The sequence below is a fragment of the Dermacentor albipictus genome, chromosome 1 (assembly GCF_038994185.2).
Source record: "Dermacentor albipictus isolate Rhodes 1998 colony chromosome 1, USDA_Dalb.pri_finalv2, whole genome shotgun sequence".
Classification (NCBI taxonomy): Eukaryota; Metazoa; Arthropoda; class Arachnida; order Ixodida; family Ixodidae; genus Dermacentor; species Dermacentor albipictus.
The window spans coordinates 259,409,765-259,432,987 of NC_091821.1; the positions used below are offsets into that span (position 1 = coordinate 259,409,765).

The following is a 23,223-nucleotide window of genomic DNA, read 5'->3' on the forward strand; positions in this document are numbered from 1 at the left end:
CCTATATGGCCTGGCTCTGATAAGCAATTTTGGAATAGTGAACGGCAAAATGGGTCCTTTTCAGCCCTTTCATAGGCAAAACTGAGCATCACATAGGGATAAAACAGCCTTTCTTTCCTCAAAGACGTCATTAAGGTAGTTCATTTTTTCAGCAGGTGCATCATATGTACATAGATTAGAAAAAAAAAAACAAATCAAAAGTAGATTTTTGTGTCATACTTTTGACTCCAAGACATGTCCCCCCCCCTTCAAAGCCACAGGCTTCGAAGACAAAAAAAAGAAAAAAAAAATACAAAAAAGCCTATTTTTCAATTTTGCTATGGTCACACTCAGCACATCATTCTGCGCCTGCTCGCAAGAATTCAGCACTGTTAAATGCATAGTTTTAATAAAAAACAATATTGTGCGAATGTGCGTGTTTCATTCTTGAGAAATATCCCCCCAAGGCAGCCAATATCGCGCCATTCACAATTTTGCAACCATGGAGGAAGGAAAAAACAGGCCTTACCCCCTTCGTGCACAATGAGAAAAGTGGAGGAAGCCATGTGGTATTTTTCGCTGTAGCGGTTGCTATGCTGTCACAGTGAAATGGCGGTTTTGCTATGGCAGTGTATGCTCATGCGTGTGCTGCCCTGTAGGTCTCTTATTGTGGAAAAGGTGTCCTGCATGCATGAATTGCATGAGTCTCTGTGTTTTGTTCTGTTGAGTTATCTAGACTGTGTCCTGGCTTTCATTGTGGCCAGGTGAGACTGGAATAAGCAAAAAGTGTGAAATGAGCGTGCATGCAACAATTTACACCACTTACACACCACGGACAAAGGACAATATGGGAATATATTTCCAGTTTGTGCTGGATTCATACTAATGTGTCATCAGACTGAAACCGCTGTGCTTCAGAATATGTATGCTAAACGGCTTGCACGTGAGCAATGTCTGCGCAGTATTTCTTTTTTTGGCAACGGACAATGCATTTGTGGCCAGTAAAACAGGCACGTGGGAGGATGGGAAAGAAGCGGCTGCTGTGAGTAATTAAGGAACAAAACCCATTAGGCGTAATTAAGGAACAAACCCCACTTAGGCACCCGTTCTTGCTGGCACAGGAACGGGTGCCTAAGAGCTGTGCTCTAAAATTCACCGACGATTATGATACTCCCTAATGCGAAATTTGAGCGCAGCTCTTTATGTGTTTTCATTTCGCAAAATATTGGCTGGCACTAACAATACGTTTCATGCATCACGGTGCAAAGAGAGCAAAGTGTGACAACTGCCTTGCTAATCGGGAGATCACAAGGCAGCGTGTGGGTGGCACGTCGGCACGTTTCAGAGCAGCTGCTGCGGAAAGACCTCCCAGACAACACGTGCTACTCTGGTGCCATGTAGCCATTGTCGCCGCATTGCGCTTTCGCCATACCCTCGTCTGCTTTCCACCTCATGCTTCTGCTGCAGCCTCTGCATTCACTTTCACCTTTCGCTCTGCTTGTTCGCTCGGTTATGCCACCACCGCCGCCGCTTGCCGCAGGAGCGAGTGCTCAAGAGCTGTGCTCTAAAACATTCCTAAAAAGCCATGAACAGCATAAACTGCCAATGGGCTAGCCATAGGCTGTGATGTGCATAAAGCGTGCTGCCAGTCATCACCTGTGCATTCTTGCAACGCAGTGAGAATGTAGATTTATTTTCAGAAAAGCCAGCAAGACTAGCGGGGACTAATTTACAGAGTTCATTATGAAGTCCGCTCAACGCTACAGCACGATCCTTGGATGAAATGGCTTGGGCAACGGTGTCGTGATGGTATACACCGCAACTGGATTTGTCGGTCGGATCACTATGGCGGGAGCATGTCCACACAGCCCGGGTGTGGTTGCATGCCGAAGGCGAGAAATGTAAACAAGACAGGAGAAGCTGCCCGACAACATGGCGGAGTAATGCCAACTTCCAGTGTCGCTGAGCTTTACAAAAGAATGACGTCAGGGTCTCTCCTTAGTTTTTGTTTTTCATTCTTCAATGTTCACAACCATTCACCGGAGCTTGATCATAATGGCCTCCTTTCAAAATGCATCCTTCGGGCTTTCTTTCCTGCCAAGCACGAGTATTCAAATACATTGCGGAAGGCTGTCAAACAAGTAAAAAAGACTGAATCTTGCTATATGATTGGTCATCAGCCAAAATGTGACAAAATGGCAACTTGTTATTGGCTGTCAGCGACTTCATTGCTTTAGTAAACTATAAAGGTATCAAAAGAGGACTGCAGCCATACATTCCGTCTCAGTTGTAGGAGCCTGGGTTGCTTGCTTTGCAGAGTTAGCAGCTGCCCGCCTGGCCTCATCCTCCTGACGCTGGCGTTGTTCCTCCATAGACACACGTAATGCCTGGAAAAGACCATACATGCAACAGTTTATACTCCAGGATTTACACATGTTGCAAGCATATTAAAAGGGAGGGGATACATTGTTACAATAGTACATGAGGTAAGGCACATAAGATTGTTGGTAGGAAACACAGCACAGATATAAGATGCTACTGTATATAGCTATGAACATACCGTATTTACACGATTGTAGGTCGACCCATTTTTTTCAAATTTGACAATCCAAAGTTGGGGGGTCGACTTAGAATCGAAACCGAACTGTGAACCGCTAGTAACGGCAAGAAAATCGAGAAATCAGGGATGCTACGGAGTGGTTACAACTTTGTACTTACGTTTCCATGGTTACAGTAGAAGTGTAGCGCAATAATTTACCATATTGCATGCATTTTGATGTCAATACAGGCAATGCCCACTTTGAAAGTTGGTGCTCCCAATCTGTGCCCATTGGCCACCGTACCTAGAGCGACAAACCTCCCGCCATCGAGTCCGGAAATTTATTGAACAATGTGATACGATCATGGCTACGTTAGCGCCGTGAATTGAATCAAGGAATTCGCAAATACTCATTCTATTATTAGAGACCAACAGAACACTCACTGAATGTGAGTAACGTACTCGCGAGGTAAAGGAAATCACATGCGGCCGCTTTCATCAGTCGCATGTACCTTGTTTTGGTATCCCGCAGTGCGGCAGTGGCCGCTTCCGGTTGATTGGATGGTCGTCATCTCGCAGCGAATGTGTTCTTGCGAATAAAGTTTCACGCTCAACCCACAGCGTATGGTTATTTCACGAGCTTGTACAGAAGCTTTTTTTTCTTCTTTAAAGAAACATTTACTGCGCGCACCGCGAGTGCAAGGCTCTTGTGGGAGCATCGATCATTGATGGAAAAGTCGCCGTTTGGGGGGTATTGGTAGTTGGCGGAAGAGCTCTTTGAGATACGATTTTTTCGACGGCCACGGGATTGTCAGTGCTTCTGTTGTGCCAAATCGTCATGCCTGTCATGAGTGCCCCAAAGAACTGTCGGCGCTCGTTCACAGCTGCTTTCAAACGGGCTGCTATCCTCCATGCCGAGGAAACTAACAACTGCGCTGCAGGACGCAAGTTTGGAGTGAGTGAACGTGTGGTGCGGCAGTGGTGGCTTCAGCGCGAGGGAATTTTTTCATGCGACTCCAAGTGCCGTGGTTTTCGCGGGCCTAAGTCCGGACGCTTTCCGGAGCTGGAAAACGATGGCTTCAGCGCGAGGGAATTTTTTCATGCGACTCCAAGTGCCGTGGTTTTCGCGGGCCTAAGTCCGAACGCTTTCCGGAGCTGGAAACGAAGCTTGCGGCGTACGTGACGGATCTACCCGATCGATCACTGCTGGTCATGTGCGAAATGATCACTCAACAAGCCCGTGTCTTCGCTTCGGAAGCAGGAATACTGAGGTCTGAATTTAAAGCCAGCAGGGCCTGGGCCTCTAAACTTATGAAGAGGGCTGGCTTCTCCCTTCGTAGATGCACCAGCATGTGCCAGAAGTTGCCGGCCGTATACGAGGATAAGGTCCTCGCCTTCCATAGGCACTTCCTAAAACTTCGAGACTCCCGACGGTATCTGCTCGGCCAGATCGGCAATGCCGACCAGACTCCCATATACTTCGATATGACCAGTAACACAACCGTGAGCATAAAGGGAGCACGCGATGTAAACCTATTGACAACGGGCAACGAAAAGCTGCGTTTTACGATCACGTTGTCATGCTTGGCGTATGGCACCAAGCTTCGCCCGTACATAGTGTTTAAGAGGAAGACGATGCCTAAAGAAGTGCTTCCCAAAGGCCTTGTAGTACGGGCGAATGCAAAGGGATTCATGACGGATGATATGGTAGTGGAATGGTATTGTCTGGTGTGGCTCCTGAGGCCGGGCAATGCCGACCTCAGGATCGATCCTGAGGTCGGCATTGGTTGGGATGCCTCTGGTTGGATGCCTCTGGAACAGGTTGGGGATGCCTCTCAAGAGAGGCATCCCCAACCTGTTAGTGTTGGACTCTTTCCGGGGCCACCTCACCGACAAGGTGAAAGCGGTGCTTCATAAGGAGCGCACCGACATGCTTGTAATCCCCGGTGGCTTGACGGGGCAGCTTCAGCCTCTTGACGTGGGGGTCAACAAGCCTTTAAGGACCTGCTGCACCGCAAATACAACGATGATTTCCAGAGGAAACCCCAACCTTACCCCAAGCGGGCGTGTGAGGAGGGCCTCCTTGGTTACTGTGTGCGGGTGGGTCCTCTCTGCGTGCGCGGCGGTACCGCATGATGTTGTGGTGCGGTCGTTCGCCAAATGTGGACTCGCACTTGACGACGACGTGCTGTGGGACCGCAGCAGCTGCGACGGCAGCAGCACCAGTGAGGACGACTCCAGTGACGATGAGTAGTCATCAACCGTGGCAATAAATTTTGCTTGTGTGAAATGCGCTCATTTTTTTTTTTTTTAAGCATGTGATTTTGGGGGGGGTCGACCTACATTCGAGTCGACTTACAATCGTGTAAACACGGTAGGTAGGATGTCTACCAAGTTGACATCTTCAGATTCCCCAAGTTTTCCAGGTTTTCCCTGAGTGACACAGAACTTTACTTTATGCCAACACAGGCTGACACCATGTCACCCGATGCTGTCACTCAAGCAAGCACTAAAAAAAAAACTTAATCCAGTTTGAATAGTAAGGAGTAGGGTTTATTTTATTCAAAATAGAAAACTGAAGGGAGGGGTAAGTGAAATGCACAGGGAATAGAATACCCTAGAAAAAAAATATGGTAAAACCCACTGCTAATAGAGAAACATTCTCAAACATGAATAAAAAGGAGATGCATACAGAAGGAAATATTTTCGAATATAAGCTATATTTATCAATTGATAGCAAGCTCATTCATATGAGGCCTGAACTTTGTCACAAGCGAGATTCTCTCTTAACAGCTGTTAAGTCAACTCGACTGTCCTGACATACTTTCAGCCTGCGCACGCCTCAGTGTTTCGTTTCACTGCTTTCAAGAGTTCATTTGGTTTGCATGAGGGTCACCTGCATCTTTGCGTCAGCCAACAATGTATTTTGAACTGAAGCTCCTTGAAAAAAGCGGCAGCATGCTTCTTTTCTGGTTAATTCCTCAATGCGTCGGTTCTTTCTGTTCTCATTCTCCTTTTGCCACGCATTTGAGCCGCCGACCATTTGAAGCATCCTCTTGGTCAGTTGTACAGTCAACGTCCAATTTTTCGGACTCCCTAGGGCCTCAAAAACATCAGAAAAGTCTAATCGGGCAGTCAGAAAAAATGAATGCATGTCTCTTACTGCCCTTAAGGGCTGAAATCATCACAAGCATGTCCTAAAGAGCTCCGAAGGCCTGTCACTACACTTATTAGGCATATCAGTGCTCGTACTGTGACAGAAGACGGCGGGTGCACGTGTGCATAATTATGGAATGTGTACTGTGTCCCATGCTTGTTAAGCTTCTCCGCAATACTTCATGTACACTTCACCGTGTACCATCGCTGTGATGAGGCGAAGCTGCCTTTCAGGAACCGGCATCGTGCAATGTGCCATGCCTTCTAAGCTTCAAAGGCAATCACGAGGATTACAGAGGCGGAGTCAGTGCAATTACTGGCAGCGGCGAATTTTTTCAATAAAAAACACGGCACCAAATGGCAAGAACCTTAATAGTGAACGTCGAAGCAGCTAAGCCTCGCGTTGCTGCAGTGGCGGCTACCGCTGCCAGCGGATCTGCCTACGAGAGTGCTGGTTTGAGGCGGCGAGATAATCAAAAGGCAGTGTTGGCTTTGATGAATGCTGTTTCCGACCTGCGGTCGCAGCAAAAAGTTCAGAAAATCGGACAGCAAAGGGTTCTTGAATCTGAAATTTCATACTTTCTTATACATTGACTCTATTGGGCACGTGATGGTGCCACAAAGCCGTCTACATATTTGGGAATTTCCCCAAAATTGGCCGTCTGGAGAATCCGTCGTTGACTGTATACTGGCAACTCCTCCAGCCGACAACAAAGTGTCACAGAGAATTCGTTACGATTCCCCTCTTTTACTCGAGCCAGTCGTAGGGAGATTGTTCCCTATCAATAAAATGAAAGCTAATTTTCCGATTGAAGCACAAATTCCCAGAGTTTTCCCCGAATATTTCTGGACTATTCATTCCCTAATAATTCCCAGTTGTCCCAGTTGGTATACACCCTGATAGGGGGGAAAGAAATGCATCGAAAACATAGGAAAATAAATCGGATGTTGAATTGCATATTTTTTATACATTACTCAGCGTGGCAAGAAATCCGACTGTTATGGTGACCAATTTGTCATGCAGATGGTTCCCCTTGTGGCACGTTTTTGGAAGAAATAAATATGAGTATATGACAATGTTTTGGTATACTATGGTGAGCTTACAAGGACAATCAACATGTGTGGAAATGTGATGGGCAGGTATGGTGTGAAGTTATGATGTTATGACAGCACACAGCAAACAGCTGAAAGGGAGGGGAATGGTGGCAATGTGTTTCATGCTAGTTATGCTGGCAGCATGATTATTAGACAAGATAAACGAGTTACGATTCTGCACGGTAACTTAATGAAGTTATGTGGCAGGGTCCTATTTGAAGTGGTACTTTCAATAATAGGTCACACATAATACAACTATTTTCAGCAGCCATGTTGTAAAAGAAAATCAGTGTTTCAGGTATCCAAGCATGGAATTAGCTCACGAGGACATGCAATCCTCACAAGAGGTTATATGCTTACCAAGTTATTTGTAGTACAGTAGAATATTGTTAATTCCAACTCCAAGGGGGACCGGAAATTTGTTAGAATAGAATGGAGTTCAAACTAAGGAGCTACAGTTTAAATATAGCACCAATACAATTGTGCGGTACAGTGCACAAACCGAAAACCGTCGCTGAAGTCGCGTTGAGTTACCTCTCCTCCATCAGTGACCGACATGTGCCGGAAGGCATGCTGAAGGGTGCGGTGATCAAGCGTGTGCTAGGGTTTCCTTCCTGCTTCTTTTAAGGCAAAAGTGGGTTTATAGAAAACTATTCTTTGATGTTGTGCTGAAAACTGTACATTTACAGGGTGTCCCAACTATCATGCACCAAGATTTGAAGACATGCAAATGCGACGTAGCTGGACATAACCAAGGTAATGTTTGCCGTTGCTTCAAGATACTCATTTTTTTGCAATCTGCCTCATTAGATAATTAGTCTAATTAAATTTATCAAATATGATTAGATTAAAAGTGTCCAGGAGAAAATTGTAGAGCAACATGAGAAACTCCCGATACTGCTTTCTGCTGCTCAATACATGCTATATAAAAGTTTTTCTGAGCATGAAAGAAGCCCGCGAATACACGCAAAATTGCCGCAAGACTGGCCGCTCCAGGCACTTCACATGTATTCATGGGCTTCTTTCACACTTTTATGTAGCACATATTGAGCAATAGACAGCTGTATCGGCAGTCTTTCATGTTGCTCTACAATTGTTAGCTCTCCACTTTCCATTATTTATCATTTCTTTAATTCATTTCGTAAGCACAAGTAACTTCCCCTATGTTGTTCTTGGTGTCAATGTTGGTTGACTTCTTATGACTAATAAAAATCGGGCCCCCCTTCTAGTTTATTACATAACGAGGGTCTCGAATCCGGCAACATTAATGCCTTCAGGCAGCATGCGTGGGTTTACTGACCAGTTGCCTTCACCCAAGAAGATCATGCTTCGTGACGCCTGCAGCAGAATGTTCTACCTCCGCCACCAAGGTTTGTGAGTGGTGGCGTTGGCCAACACTCTCAGGGTTCTAGTACGAAACAAATACCCAAGAAAGTGGATGAGGAAACGGCGCCACGATAGTTCAATTGGTAAAGCATCGCATGCGTAATGCGAAGACGTGGGATTGTTCCCCGCAGCAAGTTGTTTTTTCATGCACTTTCATTTCCATTAATTCATAATTTATTTAATTCATTTAGTAAGTACAAGTAATTTCCTCCATGTTGTTCTTGGTGTCAGTGTTTGTTGGCTTCTTGTGATATCAGGGTTCGTACAGGCTTCGAAGGCACAAATTCAAGGGTTTTTAAGGACTTTCAAGGCCCCCAAAAGTTTTTTTTCAAGGACTCATTCTAATACTCAATTTATTACCCTTTATAGTGAAACAACTATTTTTAAACATGCTGCAACAAATTTATTGAATGCTAAGAAAAAGATGCACTTACAGACTCGACTAGTTTAATACTAAACTAAGACAGGTCATAACAAGCGTTCATGAAAGCTCCTGAAGCTTTGCGATTATTTCTTGCTTAATATTTAGAAGTTCTTCCGTCTTGCTTTTTGCCATTTTCCTAAGGCAATTTGACTTCACAATGTGCACGACGTCGCCTGTCTCTTCTGCTTTCTCAGCCAAGTTGCCCGCTGAAGCTGCCAGATCAGCAACGGTTGCTTCAAGACTTGCTTTCTTTCGCTTTAAGGTATCAATTTCTTCCTCATCAAGGCACCTCTGACTCTTTGCTTCTTCAAGTTGCTCCTTCTGCGCCTCCAGATATGCATAACGATGCCTTGCAGCTGAAACCGAGGTCCTCAATTCCTTTGCTATAGGAATGTTAAGGATGCCGCATCACATATAACGCATTGTGAGACATACGACAGACTTTTCAGGTTTTCCACACAGACCTGCCGGTTGACACTAAATCCTCTTCTCACAGTTCACAGTTGCCTGGCCGTGGCTGAGCACAAGCAAAAGTTGGACTACTGTCCAAAGCTCAGCGTAGGAGGAATTGAACGTTAGGAATTCTAAGAAAAAGTCTAGCCTGTCAGAGCTCTTTTCAAACAATCGCAGCTTGTGCTTCTCCATCTGCAGCATTTCGGCGTACTCGGAGAGAACAGAGTCCTGTTGGTGATCGCTCAACCTTTTTGCAGCGATGAGGGCATTCAAAACATTCTTGAGTCCTGCTAGGCACTGGTCTGGCTTGGTGCACATTTGACGGGGATCCAGTGAGGAAAGGCCTCTAACCAACGGGAATCTTAAAGGACTCTTCTCAAGAACCTTTTTACACACACTAACAAGGAGCTGCTTGCATTCCATTTTAAATGCAAACGCATCTTTTGCACTGACCTTGGAATTCTTCAAAATTTGTTCAGCAGCATAACCAATGTCCACTTTCTCAAGTGCTGTGTGACTGTTCACGTCTTCAATGTTGATTTTCAACAGGCCTGTAGTCCCAACTCGCGCAGAGAACTGAAAACTTCACAAACTTTGCGAGAAGCTTCCCGACAATTGTTTCGAGGTCCCTGGCCAGAAAAAACAAGTGGTTGGTCTGCCTAACAGTCCGTCAGGAATGGTTTCAGAATTAGTGCTATCCCAAGGGCAAAGTTAAGTTTTGCTGGGACTAGTGGGTCACTGGAGAAACTGAGCAAGTTTTGAAAGGAAGCACATTTCGGCTGGTTCACTTGTTTCTTGCAGACTCAATGTAAATTCTCACACCAGGCCACAGTGAAAGGGCTCATTCAATTAACAGAACGTTTTCCAACCAGCGATGGGCGACGTACTTAAGGGGAAGTGGATGTAGCCTGACCAGTCACCGCTACGAAGTCTTCTTGTCTTGCCGGGGAATCTTCAAACAATGCACTTAGACTAGACAACAGAACGTCCACTCCCCACTTCCTGGCAGTTACACCCGCCCTGTAGGCGTGCACAACGTGCAGACCGCAAGCGCCTAAATCTAGGCATTGTACTTGATAGTTTTTTTGCAGGTGCCCCTGAAAGCTTCTGAAAAATTTGAATTTGACATTCGGTCCATCCATGGACACTTGTAGGATCTTAACAAGTGGTCTTAACAAGTGGATTTTCTTGGCCTGGATCGGGAGGCAACCCTCGCTTTCAATGTGGCCAGTTGATCAATGGGCAATCGCTGAACGGTGCCAATGACTGTCATCACGAAATTGAAGGGGTTTTCAGGCAACACTAAATATTTTAAGGTTTTCAAGGCCTTGAAAATCACATTTTCAAATTCAAGGGTTTTCAACGTTTTCAAGGACCCGTGCAAACCCTGGATATGATTAATGAAAATCGGGCCCCTCGGTTAACCCCCGTTCTTCTAGTTTGCTGTGGAAGTTGCGATTTCCAGAAACCAACCTAGCATAGCAGTTTTGAATGCGTTCCGAGTTTGTAAGAGAGACTTGAGGGTCTTAAGCTGCGTTAAATGTACTGGAGTACTGTGCACACATTTGTGTTGTGAAGCTGTTCTTTTAAACTTTTGAGGGTATTATGAAAATTATTTTCAAGAGGCAGTCCATCCAAATTATAATCTCGTCTCACAGGGAGGCGTTTATGCGTGAAAGACACGAGTTCACACTTTGCACTGTTTAAAAACATGCCAAACTTTAAGCATCAACCTTGAAGTGTGTTTAAATCACTTTGTAGGCAGCTAACATGATCATTTCGATTATCTATTTTACGCAGTAATCTGCATACAATCGCACTTTACACTAAAGTCCTTGCACAGTATCCATAACATGAACTAAAAATAACGGCCCCAAAGATCTTTGGGGTATGCCAGAAGTTAAAGCGACACCAGTTGATTTAACTCTTGATTAAGACATGCTGCATTTGCCCAGCCAAATAATTTCTGATCTAATCGACTATAGTAGGATGAATGCAGACATAATTTATGGTAACCACAAGGCCTTTTGGAAGTCTAAAAATACAGTCTACTTGGTAACTTAGGTCAAAAGAGTAGGTTACCATGCCCCAATACAGTGAACAACCGATTTATTGGACATGCCTGCTAATTCAGATGCCTTCGCGGCACCCCCACGGTACCCCGCAGTCAATGTATATGAATGTTTGAAATTTTGGACGCAAAAACTCTTCACTGTACTATCTTCCAGACTTTTTACCATGATTGCAGGTTTGAAATGGCATTGATGAAAGCCACTGCCGCCGCCATTCTGATTATTTCGCCGCCTTGAACAGCTGCTCTCGCATGCAGATCCGTTGGGCACCGCAGCCACTCCGCAGCAACGCTAGGCCTAGCTACTCCAACGTTCGCTACCAAGCAGTCTTGCTGTTCGGTGCCATGTTTTTTATTAAAACAATTTCCGCTGTTAGCAATGGTGCCAACTTCGTCTTTGCAATCCTTGCCAATGGCTTCGAAGCTTGGAAAGCATGACACGTCACATAATGCTGGTTCATTTACAATTGTTAGTAGGCACAAAGGGGCGTGGCACTTGTGGAGACGCTGGACATCTGCGCGCATGCGCGAGTAAGAGCGGGTGCAAGAGAGAAAATGTGGAGACTTGCTGCTTGAATATATGACTCTGCCTAGGCACTGCTGAGGAGTTTCTTAGCGCGTGTTGTATGCGTTTGTCCCTGGGCATGCCTGTAGAGGTCACGGGGTGCGTTAGTGCTGAACTTAACGTCACAAGTTGGCAGCTGGACGTAATTATATTTATTCAATCTTTATTCAATTATGTTTCTTTATTAATTGAAACTATGTGTCACTATTTCACATTAGTGGCGGCGCCTCCAGAACACCAAAGCAGCAATGGGGACACCAAAGACAGAACCCGGACTGGTCCGTGCGTTCGGGTTCGCCGAGGCCTGCGCGTGCCAGGGGTGTATAAGATTGGCTGTTCGCTATTGCGGACAGCCAAATTTTTATGCGAACACTCCCTGGCACGCTTCAGCCTCCGCGGCCCCAACATACGGGCCACCCTGCTTCCAGATTTGATCTCACCGCTCCTCTTGGGTGCCCTGGAGATCCTGCGCCACCTGCTTTATTACAACCTCAGGTGCTCTCCTGAAGCCCCAACCAGACGTACGCGCAGGAACGCGTCCGCACGTGCCACGCTCACTCGACATCGCATCGCGTCCGACGAAGGAAGAGGGCGCGCACACAAACGATGCACGAGTCACCACGCGTCGTCGCATGTTCAGTCGCGGCGGCGCAGTGTTGCTAGGTTCCTGTGTTGAAGGCAGCCCTGCCTTCGCTTAACGGTCACATTAAGCAATGTGCTAAAGATGGCAATAAAACAGAATACGCTAACTTAAAATTTGTTTTTATGTTTTGAGAAAAGATATTACAGGACTCCAGTGGTTCAGTCTGGTCAACTGCGACCTAATACGAGTATAGTGAACTTGGTGAAACCTGCAGCAGCATCGGCATAGCATCACTCGCGTGCCATGTGCCGAACTTCGGCGATGTACATTTCATTATTAATGCAGCCATTGCGGCTGAAGACTTCAGCGGCTACCATAATAAAATACCAAAACCGGCGCGGAACTCCTATCACAACGCACACAGCATGCTCGGGCTTGCCTGCACGCCGCGCGAAGAATCTTTCCGGAAGTCACGTTGGTTCGCCGTGGTCACGTGAGGTACGTCGGGCAGGGGACGCGGGCGGCTGTTTCCGGCGCAGGCACAAAAAACCTAGCGATGCAAGGCCTCCACGCCGCCGTGCGTCGATACGCGATGCAGCCTCCGCGCCTGATGCCGTACGCGCTCAGACGGGGTGCGTGCGGCCGCGTGCCAGCGTGTACGTCTGGCTAGGGCTTGAGGTCTCCATTTGCCGGGGACATGTGCCCTCCTGGAGCAGTTCTTGGAAAAAATGTAATCCGAGCGACAAAAAAGCGACCGCGACTTACAACACCAGTCAGAACCTTGCCCCTTCAGACACAGCGATCACCAAATGGGGCATCCATGCCCACTGCCTTACCGCGCGGGGAGCCAGCGACGGAGTGTAAACAAACTCGACCGCACTCCACAATGCCGGCATGTGTAAGGGCTAAAATGCATACAACACGAGCTAAAAACCTCCTCTGTAGTTCCTAGGCAGTAACATATTCAAGGAGCAAAGGCCCTCAGATTTTCTCTCTCGCACCCACTCTTAACGCGCCTGCGCAGAAACGTCGAGCAGCACAAGGAACTCCACGCCCCGCTGTACCTACTAGCATTTGTAAAATTGCTGCCAGTTACCGAAAGTCAGCTTCGCCTTAATACAGCAGTTTTATGCGGTGAAGCATACCAAGAGTGGGAAGAGGCAATTGACATGGGACAGTGCATGTATTCCTTAATCCTTAATTATAGATGCGTGCACCTGTCTCCTTTCACAGTACCACTAATACGCGAAGTGTACTAGTAGGCCTTAAGAGCTATTTCGGATGTGCCTGTGGCGATTTGAGCCCTTGGCGGTTGTAGGATTGTTCCCCACCTGATGCAAGTTGTCTTTTTATCCACTTTCATTTCGATTAATTTATCGTTTCTATATTTCATTTTATTAAGCACAAATAATTTTTCCTATGTTGTCCTTGGTGTCAGTGTTTGTTGGCTTCTTATGATATGACATAAAAATTGGGCCCCTCGATTAACCCCCTCTCTTGTTGATCCTCACTTTAAAATTCAAGAATAATGGACTAGAACAAACCTTTATCCTAATTCCTTTTTTTTTTGCTCGAACTATAGCAGAGTGGTATCGACTGTCTTGCGAACAAGTGTGCTGTATTTAATGAAGGTCTGTTTTTTTCCACGTTGTAACCCCCTGCTTACCGTATTTAAAGGAGTACTGACACAAAAATTTGAAGTCGAGATAACTTGTGAGATCGATTTAGTGGGTCACACACACATCGTGTGTAAAATATCAGCGGCGAGTATCGCTTAGAACATATTTAAAATAAATTTTAAAGTACGTGCGCGCAGCCAACCGTAAAACAGAGCACCTCGCGACATTGACATCACCCGGGTCTGTAAATAGCCAAGAAAACGCTACGTCATGTGGCTACGTCACAAATTTTCGTTGGCTGCCATGCGGCTTTACACGTGCTCGCCGTCGCCGGCCGCAATATCCGAGTCGCTGCTCTCCAGTGACGTCTAATACGGCGGCAACTCCCACATGCAGGAAATTGTCGCCGCTGGATGACGAAAACGAGGACGACGATAATGGCGAGGACATGGCAAACCACGTGCAGGCGTAGCAGACGACTAGCAACACGAAGCTCGCGTGCCGGCGCGCCGCACGCTGGCTGCGCGGCAAAGCATACGTCATGGCTTTTTGCGAACACGTGACCACTTTGTTTACACTCCTGGTGGACCGTTTCGTTGCTCTCTGAAACCGAAACTTGGACTGGTCGCTACAAAAAAGACTGCAGATAATTACCTGTCGCGCTCTGAAGTAAATGAGGTCTCGTGCCGTGATTACTGGGTCATTAACTACTTATTAAAGCAGAAAAAACCACATGGATTTTTTTTGTGTCAGTACTCCTTTAACCTATTTTAACGCGCCCTCGACTGTAACATTAGACCATTTTCCGTGAACAAAAAAGGGGGAAAAAAAACGCTCCCACCAGTGTAACATGCACCTGTTTGCCGTGACCTAAAAAAAAAAAAGAAGAAATGTCCTTTACAGTAACGCGCGCCTCATTCCATCAAACAGAAATAGAACTTTCTCTCATTTGGGGAAACAGATTTATTCCCACTGCACTAAAGTTGCATTAAATAAAAAAGGTCAGTTTTATCTGAAAGGCGAAGCATTGATTGCAATAGCAAATTAGTAGACAGCTATACCAAAAGGAAGTTTCAATGGCCGTATAAACTTTCAAACATTTGCTTACTAACAAAATTATCAACCATGGTGTCACGTACGCACAAGCAAACATGAACACGCCTCACTCAATGACCATGGAAACTTTTTATCAGAACACTGGAGTGAGAGACTGCAGAAGCGAGCAAATTGACCTTCATTAGGTCTCTTGCTTCAATGTGAACTAGGCGACGAGAACAAAGCGTGGTGCGTCTAGATGCATAGACTGTCTCCATCGCAGATCGCTTTTAAGATAGGGGCTGTGTGGCCATGTCTGCGCAGCAGCCACCGGAGTAGAGCGCCTCTCCTGTTTGCGCCAGTCTCGCATGCAAGTTTCGGGAACTCCGAACGCCCATGATGCGGCCTGATTTCTGTCTCTCTGCACATGTGATCACTTCCCATTTGATTGCGGCATCATGATGAACACTCGGCCTGTCTTTGCAGTCGGCACTTCCATGCTGATAGAGCAAACGCAGAAAACGGGAAGACGGACAGTGGACTAACCAAAGCACATGTACTAGAGCATGTGGAGGAAGCTACAGCAGCTAGGCTTAAGGGGGGACGCGGCAATTGAAGTGGTCAAAATTGTCAAAATTTTCAATTTTCCGATTTATTTTTTTTCGCAATCCTCGGACCTTCTTTTACCTCGTGGTGAAATATTATAACAATGTACGCGGTAGAAATCGAGAAAACAGCATTTTCCTAGAGCGCCGTTATCAAAATTGCGAAAAAATTGGGCCTCGGAAGGTGCCGTCGCACCGCAGATAGCTCGGCTATCTGATGACGCAGCGCCGCCATCTTGGCATCATCGTAAAGAGGAGAGATCGGAGCTCAAGATAGCCGCAGCGCCGAATTTCTCCCCTGAAAAATAACGCCGGCAAACGCGAGCGAAAAAGAGGTAAAAGCGGCATCGTGATTGGGCGCAGTAGTCACGTGGGGAACATGGAGCGCTCCTATTGGCTGTTGTTCATTTGAATTGCCCGCGAAACACATTCGCGCGCATTGGCGCAGTAGCGCCTTGCGCGTTCCGTTCATTGTGTTTGCCCATTGTGGCAGCCAAATTACCCTAACGTGCGTGTTCCGTGATGAGCCCCAAAGGAGCCAAGTTCCGAACGGCCCACGCGTACGGAAAACGACGAAAGGCGTGGAACAGAAGGCGAAAACTACCCGCAGAAGCGGATGCCGCTGCCCGCGTCGACTAGGTGCGACCGGCGCACGCGGGTGATCGGGAAAGCGCGTCTGCGTGCAGTGCTGACGACGCGACCGCGTGCCGTGACCGTGGGCTGTGTTGACGACGTGACCGGGTGCGGTGGCGATAACGCGACTGTGGGCTGTGGTGACGACGCGCCCGCGTGCGATGGTGAACGCGCACCCGCACGTGGTCGTGACGGCAATGTGACATCGGCAAGAGCAGACGTCGCGTCAAATATTCAGCTGCGGATTTCAGCTCCAGTTCTCACGAATGAAGAGATTGCGAAACGAGCGGGGACAAGAGCGGATGTTTTGAATGCGCTGTCATCTACCTCTGCAACAAAGAGGAAATTTCTGCTTTTGAAAGAATGAGAGTGTGCCGACGACGTGGTTCCCGAGTCATCATTTGCGGCGGGCTGCTAAAAAGGAAGCACGACGTATCAAAAAGGCAACGAAGGCACATGAAACTGCTGTAAAGAAGCGAAAAATTATCTCAAAATGTAAAGGAAATGTGTCCTCACTGTCAAAGGACTACATTCCAGGCGGGTTTTAGGTGCCCAAAGTAAATATTTTTATGTTTCCAGCAAATAAAACTTTGGGCCCCGTTTTCTCAGCTTTCACTTTTTGTGCAGTTGCTTTCAGTAATCCCAGTGCAATTTCACAACGAATAAAGACAATCATTCTGTTTTTTGCACTTAGATCGTGAAACATTGATGAGTGCAATAAAGCTGTCCATTTTCACCTGCACCTCATTAAAAAATTTATAATAAGTTTTTTGCAAAGGTCATTAGTAAGACAACATGCAGAGAAAAGTTCAAAAGAAGATTTTGTGCTTATTTCGGCATTTAAAAAATAAACCAATAGCTTTATTGCACATAATGGGCTTTTTTGAACATGCTGGTATGAAAATCTTGACAAACTTATGTGTAATTAATTAATTAATTTGGGGCATGACCATTAGAGGATGTCAAGTGTTCTAACTCGGGAACTATAGTAGATAGCTCAAAACTGATTTCAGTTATATCACCATAACAAATCATACCTACATGCCAAATTTCGTCAATTTTCTCCCATAAATAAAATTTTTTTTTTTTATTGCCACGTCCCCCCTTAAAGCGTGTACTAGGCAGCCATCTGGAAATGCCAATGGCGATATGGTAACACAAATTTAGGGTCATACTCGATTCGAACGCGCACGCGAAATGTTTTACTGGAAAAAAAGTGCGCGTTACATTCAAGTAAATACGGTACACACCTTTGGGCAAAGAGGGTCATCTCAGAATGAAGAAAACAGGTGTTAGTATGGAGCCCTGAGGCACTTCAGGGCCTAGAATCAGTTTCATTAGCGGACACATACCAGGATTGATTAGTAAGGAATTCAATTCAGTGAAAAACATGGGAGTCCATGTTGTGGCGCCCATTTTAGTAAGAAACAGATATACAGTGTTACAATGCCCTTTAGAATCTAGGAAAGTATGCAAGTAGATAGTGGACATCAGTACAATGGTTTTACAAGAGAGACTTACGAAAACCAGTACGGGCTGGGCAGAAAATTCCTATCCAAGGGAACCTCAAATGTCTGGTATGTTACTAATGTAGGAAAAATAGGGCAATGGATTCGTTGTGTATTTCCGGATTTACAATGTGGAATCGCTTGCCCGTTTTCCAATATGTGGGTAAGTAACTCGTTTAGAAAGTTGGTGAGGATGTGCTTTAATTAATTACAGTGAAACCTCGATATAACAAAGTAGGTAAAATCGACAATTATCTTGTTTATATCGAAATTTTGTTGTACTGAAATTCGACCTTTTATGCAAACAAGTACAGTCACCGATCGATTTTTCTTACATGGAAAGGGGCCGCAGAATTTTCTGAACTAAGGGGCAATTGAAAAAAGCAAGTTTGAGTGAGAAAACAATTTATTTTGACGAATTTGGGAGTTGGCGACAAATGACACATTTCATGCCACGTCGACAAGATCTTCACATCAGTGTTAAGAATTAAGCAAAGCCCGCCACACTTTCGCATGCACTCCGTCCTAGAGTTGATCGCATCGCCCGCACTAGGAGGACGCTATCATGAAAACCACTGGCAGCGGGGAGTGAACGCTTCGTCTGCCTCTCGCTCCGAGTCACCGAAATTCGGGATTACACAACCTCCAATACTGAACACCCCCGAACACAGTTAACATGATGCCATGCCGTCTTGACACGCCCACTCTTTGCACACGCGGAAGATTACCTCTAAAAAACGGTGCGCGGCTGCGAATGTGCTCAGCCATGCTTACAGCCATGCACAGCCGAGACATGCACCAACAATAGCAAAGCGGCAACACACACACACACACACACACACACACACACACACACACACACACACACACATATATTGAGGGCCTAAACACATGGTGTTCTATGAACAAGAGGTTATGAAAAGTTAAATACTTCGTTATATTCAAAATTTCGTTATATTGAAGTTACTTATATCGAGGTTTAACCGTATACACTGTAGTATTCTGCAGCAATTTGGAAGCAATTCTGGTGACACCCTATGAGGATGATTGTTTTAGCTTGATAGCTTGAATATCTACAGAGTCAAAAGTAATTACATGACGAATCTGTATATTTGTCATGTAATTACTTCTGTTTTTGGAACCAATAAATCTGAATCTGAATTGGATTCATTGGTAGAAAATTGGAATCATGAAATGCAGGTTGAGATTTGATTATAGTACTGAATTGCAAAATGAGTTAAAATGAAACATTAGGTCTAGAAGCACAAAGATGGTTAGGTGCTGAGTCACCTGATCTGGTAACTAGTTATGGTGTTATTTCTGCACTTTCACATTCCAAAAACGTCCTTACCATTCTGTAATTTTTGGGAAAAATACTTTACGGTATTGCGGGAACACACAAGTTTGCTGAGGCAATCTAAACGCAAATATTTCTACCAGGAACTGCTGAGCATTCTGCGTGATAACCCTAGCAAATTCTGGAACTTATCACTTAAACGTGCTTCATGTCATAGCTTCGCGTTGATCAACTCGAATGTGTCTCATGCTCCAGTTAAGGGGAGACGCTCCTCAGAAACCTTTCTTTTTAAATATTATTGCTAGGCAAATGAAAATTGTACCACTTATATAGCTTGATATCCTCATTACAAATCTGATTTTAGATTTAGGATAGCTCGATGCTTTCATATCCTAAGTGCCATGCATAAGTGAGAAACAGTGCATGTTTGTGCAGCTACTGGACCTAGCAGTTGGCATGATATAGCAGTGCAAGATGGCGTTTCTTGTCCCCAACACTCCAGTGAGTGCTAATAACCAAGATAATGCATTTCCCTTGACAGGCAACATTTTGAGAGAATTTCATATCTGATGCTTCGTTTTCAGTGACTGGTACCCAAGGGTATTGAACATTGCCATTCTTAAAAATAAACTGGTTGCACTAAAACCTAGACCAGTGCATTCTACACATCTTAAAGATGATGCACACCAAATTTGGTCTTGATTGGACCACAATAAGTACATCAAATGTCGTGCACAAAAGCCATGTTTGGCCAAAAATATGAAGCTGAGAAAAACATGATTGAAAGTTATAAAAGTTCTTTATTTGTGTTGTAGCGCTGAAATCTATATAAATATTGCACATAATGCAGGCCAGGGTATCTAGATCCAGTGCACTACTTTAGAATTCACCTGCGCCATATGTTGTTCTCTCATAGAGTCTTCGTGAGCACCATGCTGACCCACTTCCTGTGCTGTTACTTTCTGAGCCAACTCCAAGTTCAGCCACTGCTTTTGTAGCAGCAAGATGCACTTTCTTTGTTATGGCGGTGAACGATTTATGGTGCATCGGTTTTGGTAAACCAAGAACTGCACAAAATCAGACGAGTTGATTGTGTCCAGCTCTAAATGCACGCGCTGCAACTACTGCCTTGATATTCACGGCGAAACTCTCTCTTGGGCTGACCAAAGGGCGCGCTCCACCGTTAGCGTCGTCTACCGGAGATGCACGCCGCGACGAATACGTTGACGAGATAACGGACGTGGTACACGCTGCAAATTGTTTCAACACAACCCCAAAAACGACGCGAGTCGTTTCCGTTTTTTGGCCAACTCGCGGAGAAAAAGGTCGTGCCGTCCGCACGCCGGACATGCCGCGGCGCTCACGTTTCCGACGCCGATCTCGCAGATAAAGGTGCTTGCCGTCTCCTCGCCGCTCCTATCTTGATTGTCGAAGATTATCTACTTTTTATCCGATGCGCTGACGAATTCGTCTGCGCTGTCAACGAAACTTGAGCGGCCGGCCGGCTCTGAACCGTCGAAAGCGTCACCGTCACCTAGGTTAGGCTTAGCTGCCGCGGACGTCTCCATTGCACGCCGCTTGACTTTGCGGCGAGTCCCCTTGAACTTGTGCTTCGACCGATACGTTCGAGATCAAAAATCGCGTTTCTTCACGGGATCCATCGAAACAAGGAGCAGAAAAATGCCGAAAGCCTGGGAACACGTCGAGAGAGCGGCGCGTCGCAGAAAGAGCAGACAACCCGCGGCCGCGTCGCGCGCTAGCAGCCAATGGCGTGGCTGGAATCGCACCACGCGAGTTAAAAATCTAGCGAAAGCGCTTGGTTTCGGCGGAGAAATGTTGTTTTTATTATTACTTCCCGGGGAGATTGTGACGCGGCAAAGCCGTCCTCGGAGAGAAAAAGTGTAGGCCTACTGCCTTGCACAAGCCCAATGGCTTGCGACGCCGCGATTTGACGCATCACGCGCTGGAAAATGGGCCAGATTTGCACCTTTTCTTGTCACCTCGAGTGCTTTCACCGAGTTTATTTATAATTTACCGATCATTTACGGCTCTGATTTCTTTATATATGAAAGAGGAGGGATCAATCTTGTTGAAACAGTCGAAAACAGAAAACTGACTTTTTTAATGAAAATCGCCGTTTTTCGACCCGCGTCTCCCCTTAATCAGCGTACCGATGTCATAACTTATTTTTGCTCGGTTTTCACTAATGAACCTCGTACTCTTACATTACATGCATTGAAACAGTTCTTCCGTATCTGTAATGAATATTGTTAATATCGGCAAGTTTGCGGCAATAACGTAGCCATGTCCACTTTGAGGGGACAGAAACAGATGGGCACGCTTAGCTGCCAGTGACAAACACATGGCAGGCATGCTGCGGAATTTGTCTTCACTACTATCCTAATACGGCACGTTTCCGCGTGGGTAAATATCTTAGCTGTGTTACAAGCGTCGGCATATGAATAGGGTACACTTCTAACCTATCAGTGTAAACATGCCTGCTATCGTTGCCGCTCGCGGTTTGTTGCGTGCCCACGAGTGCAGACGAGAAGAATCGAAAGGCGCCTTTTTTGTTGTTGTTGACCACAACCATTATAAAGCCTACACATAATAAAGGCAAGTGTGGTTGTAGTTTTTTTCTTTTGTCATGGAAGTGCGGAAAGTGATGAAAGGAATGAAATGGGCCACCTGTTTAAGAATGTTTGGTGCATGCAGACTGCTTGGTTTGTCTTGAAGAGTCGTTCGCGTAGCATTAGACAGATGGTAAGCGCGATCATTATTAGCTAGACTTGGAACACGACATATCGCTGTGGCAAGTTCGAGGTGCGATCATTACACGGGAAATAAAAAAAAAATAGAATTTTGATGACAAAATTCAGGAGTGCGATCTTTACGCAAGTGCGATCATTATGCGAGTTAATACGGTACTGCATGTTTTTTTCCCCTTTCATCGCACTCTCTCCGAGTTCCATTTTCGACAGGTAAGTGGGCGATCTCATGCAATTTCGGTTAAACAATACTACCGTTTAGTACCTACTTTTTCCAAGCTCTGGCCAACTACGGTTTAACGAGGTTTCACTGTATAGGCTTGGGCTGGTTGGTGAAACATAGTTACACTGGAAGGATAGCGCACAAAGGAGAATCCACAAAGACTAGTGCTTGTCCTGTCTAGTCTTTGTGGATTGTCCTTTGCGCGCTATGCATCCAGTGTAACTATCATTTACACCCTCCCCCCAAACACCTTAAAAAAAAAAAATGTTAGGACTATGGAACGAGAGTAACCATCATACATTTCATGCACCAACTGAAAGAATTTCAAGCAAGTTTTGCAGTGCACACAGTAATGACCATTTGGCAAACAAAGCTGGCAGATGACAATTGAAACAAAGGATCAAAGCAGTTGTCAACAAGATGGTCAACACATGCTTTCAACCTGAATGTAGCCACTATTAGCTACTGATGTGCTATTTCACTAGAATCGCACAGGCACAGGTTCTATACATTACTACTCTCTTTGAAACTGATGCTTACCAGGGCTAGTTCTGGGTCTTCATTTGGATCTACACCAAATTCGAAGCCACCAACACCCAAGCCAATGCCACCTGTGCCATCCTCGCCTTGAATCACTGGAGAGCTGATAAGTGCATCAGACAAGTGAGTCTGGTGGCCTGGTGGTACTGTCACTAGGTGGGAACTGCAGGAAAGGTTCATGTACAGAGTACACTATAGTATCTGTTGCAATACAAGTTGTACCAGAAGCTACAAAAAAATAGTTACGTAAATGCTTGCTCAGAGTCAATGCACATTTTGCCACTACGATGAGGGCAAAAGGCACCAGAGATTCCAAGCAACATAAGTATAGCCTTCATGCTCACTGTAAAAAGTGACAATACCCATACAATATCGCCTATGCCATGTCAAGAGATCCAACACATCTGTCCCAAAGAAATTCTCGGTGCCCCAAATGCACATGGCAAAGACTAAAAGATACCCAAGGAGGTGTATTTCCATGTCTGTACAGTGGAATTCGTCACTGTGCTTTTAATAACATAGCATGCCAGAACTTGTGCACAGCCTTTGATGTTCCCCTATTCATTAGGGTAGCAGACCAAACGAACTGTACAATAAGAAATTATGTGTCCATACTACTGAGTTTATAACCGCTTAAACCCTTAACTGCCAATGACGTGATAGCTTGCCATCACAATGAGCGTTTGCTGGTGCTGATGGCGAGCTAACTCGTGAATTTTTGTCAATTTTGTTTTTTGTGAGTTT

General features: G+C 45.6%; 1 protein-coding gene across 2 annotated transcripts in view; it reads right to left on the bottom strand.

The window, feature by feature from the left end:
• Positions 1-23,223, bottom strand: part of LOC135902906 (26S proteasome non-ATPase regulatory subunit 4-like) — a 44,281-nt gene that overhangs the window by 19,051 nt on the left and 2,007 nt on the right. For both annotated transcript variants that reach the window (XM_065433232.2, XM_065433233.2), the window contains exons 7-8: positions 22,480-22,642; positions 2,255-2,366 (exon numbers count right to left, since the gene is read on the bottom strand). In XM_065433232.2, the coding sequence (XP_065289304.1) occupies positions 2,255-2,366; positions 22,480-22,642 (275 nt within the window). The remainder of the gene's footprint in view (positions 1-2,254; positions 2,367-22,479; positions 22,643-23,223) is intronic.